Source organism: Pygoscelis adeliae, unplaced genomic scaffold, assembly GCF_000699105.1.
Source record: "Pygoscelis adeliae isolate BGI_AS28 unplaced genomic scaffold, ASM69910v1 Scaffold288, whole genome shotgun sequence".
Classification (NCBI taxonomy): domain Eukaryota; kingdom Metazoa; phylum Chordata; class Aves; order Sphenisciformes; family Spheniscidae; genus Pygoscelis; species Pygoscelis adeliae.
In genome coordinates this window covers 309,787-312,113 of record NW_008825264.1, presented here as the reverse complement: position 1 = coordinate 312,113, position 2,327 = coordinate 309,787, and the positions used below count along the sequence as shown (strand labels likewise).

General features: G+C 62.6%; 1 protein-coding gene across 1 annotated transcript in view; it reads right to left on the bottom strand.

Moving 5' to 3' along the window:
* Positions 1 to 555: 555 nt before the first annotated feature.
* SLC35A4 (solute carrier family 35, member A4) overlaps positions 556 to 2,327 on the bottom strand; it is a 2,266-nt gene continuing 494 nt past the window's right edge. The window contains exon 2 of the mRNA XM_009329581.1: positions 556 to 2,299. Within this exon, the coding sequence (XP_009327856.1) occupies positions 1,559 to 2,299 (741 nt within the window). The 3' untranslated portion in view covers positions 556 to 1,558. The remainder of the gene's footprint in view (positions 2,300 to 2,327) is intronic.

The window sequence follows — 2,327 nt, the reverse complement described above, 5'->3', positions numbered from 1 at the left end:
ATGCCCCAACCCAGACACCCCGAGCCAGCATCCCAGGGGGGTGGGCACGGCTGCCCGGGCAGGCAGGCAGGCAGGATTGGGTGCCTGCAGAGCCCTGCCACCTCAACGCCCCTTCCCTGGAGGGCGGCACCAGCCCTGATGCCAGGGGACCGCCCAGCCCCCGCTAAAACAGTTACACAGGGCAAGGCCTCCCATCCTGCCTGCTCTGGCTGCTGAGAGCTGCTCCCTGCAGAAACCTGGCCCCAGGGAGGGTGCTTGCTGGCAGAAGGAGGGGAGCGCTTCACCCCTCTGCTCCCACGGGCAAAACCCCGCTCTGCTGCCGGGCACGTGCCTGCGGGAGCACAGGCTTGGGCACAGCCCTGCAACAGGAGCAGAGCGGGCACGGTGGGAGGGCTGCTGATCCCCGGGCTGCTGCCACGTGGAATAAAGCAGGTCCCCCTTCAACTGATGAGTGTCGTCAGGAGCAGACGTGCTCCTGGCCCCAGAACCTCTGCCAAGCAAAACAGATGCCTTCCCGCAGGGAGGACAGACACACGCATGCTGTTGAACCGCAACTTTAATAACCCCAGCCAGAGCCAGCGGTGACTTCTGCCTGCCAGGATCTCACTAGCCACAGCATTGGTACAAATTCGGGTGCCGTCTCCCTTTTGGGGAGCAGGTGAAACAGTTCCCACATCCCCCTACTCCCCATCCGCTCCGCATGGAGCAGCCACACCATGCCCGAGAAGGGGAAATGGGGCCCAAGGACAGCAGCCCTTCAGCCAGGGGCTAGGGCAAGGGGTGGGCTGAAAAACCACAGAGGTGGGAGAAACGCCGCCGGCCGTGGCACGAGGCTCTCCAGGCAGCAGCACCCAGCCCCGTGCAGGTGGCTGGTAACTCGACAGACCCGGAGGGAGAAACCCTCTTCCCCACCTCGCTAGGGGCTCAGAGGGGTCACAGGCCAGCGGGGGTCACCTCCCACAGCGCCGAGGCTCCCCTGAAGCCAAGGGCTGGGGATCAGCTGGGCACGTCGGATGGACATGGCCCCCCTGTCACAGGGAAGCACCATCCAAAGAGTCGGAACAGCATCAGACCGATGCTGGCCTGGCAGCGATCGTGCAGCAGGGCTGCCTGCGCGCAGAGCGCGCAGCACAGCAGAGCTAACCACTGCAGGAGGATTTACAGGCACAAGAAACGGGTGCGCTCTTTGGCGCGGGGAAGATGGGGGAAGCAGCTTGAGAATGCGATACGCCACACGAACGAGGCGCTCAGGAGCCACCCTCGAGGCTGGGCCCACCCGATCGCGCAGGAGCCTTGTGGCACGGAGCTCGGCCGGGCTGGAGCAGGGCCCAGCTTCCCCCCTGGAAGCAGGGACAGGGCACTCTCCCCCTCAGCACTCCTCCTCTGGGGGCCCCTTACTAATCTTGCATGCGCCCACAGTACCGACTCCCTGCAGGGCGGGGAGGCCGATGGCCAAGAGCACAGCTGTGCTTCTAACACCAGCCCCAGCACAAGCACTAAACACCCCTGAGGAACGACTAAAGACTGCCCTGGCGCACGCAGGGCAGGAAGGCAGTGGCTACGTGACCCCATAGTACAAGTGAACAGCGAGGCCGATGCATGAGACGGCAACGAAGAAGAGGAGGGTGAGCTGCAGGTTGAAGAGGGTGACGGACAGGAGGGCGTTGACCAGGATAGAGCAGGAGATCACGAACAGCCTGGTGATGTTACTGCTGTGCTTCATAACCACGGACATGATCAAGCCGTTCAAGGCCTGGCTGACCACAATCACCAGCACCCAGGAGGAAAAGCCCTCCAAGAAACCGCCCTCTGCGCTGCTCCAGAAGTAGCCGATCAAGTTGAGCAGGACCCCAAAGAAGTAAAGGAAGAGGTTCTGAAGGCTGAGAGGCAGCGCCTGGGTTTTCAGGATGGCTTCCGTGTAGACAGCAGACAAGCCCGATATCAGGCAGTACACCGAGATCAGCAACAAGCCCACCAGCGTGACGTGCAGCTGCATCTTGGAGGGGCTGCCAGGGTCCTGCAGGCCGCCACAGCTGTAGCTCACCCCAGCAGCCACCAGCAGGAAGAGAGCCAGCCATTTGCGCATGCTGAGTCTTTGGCGCAGGAAGAGGCTGTAGAGGAGCGCGGTGCTGACGATCTTTAAGTTACTCAAGACCTGGTAGGTGCTGGGATCCATGAAGAGCTGCATGTGAACCACCAGGTTGTTGTTGGCAGCATAGAGCAGGGCAGAGAGGGCGAAGGGGGCAACATGGCGCCACGACACGGCGACTCCCAGCAGCTCCCCGCTCCAGGCCAGCAGGAACAGAAGGGAGAACATCAGTTTTGTC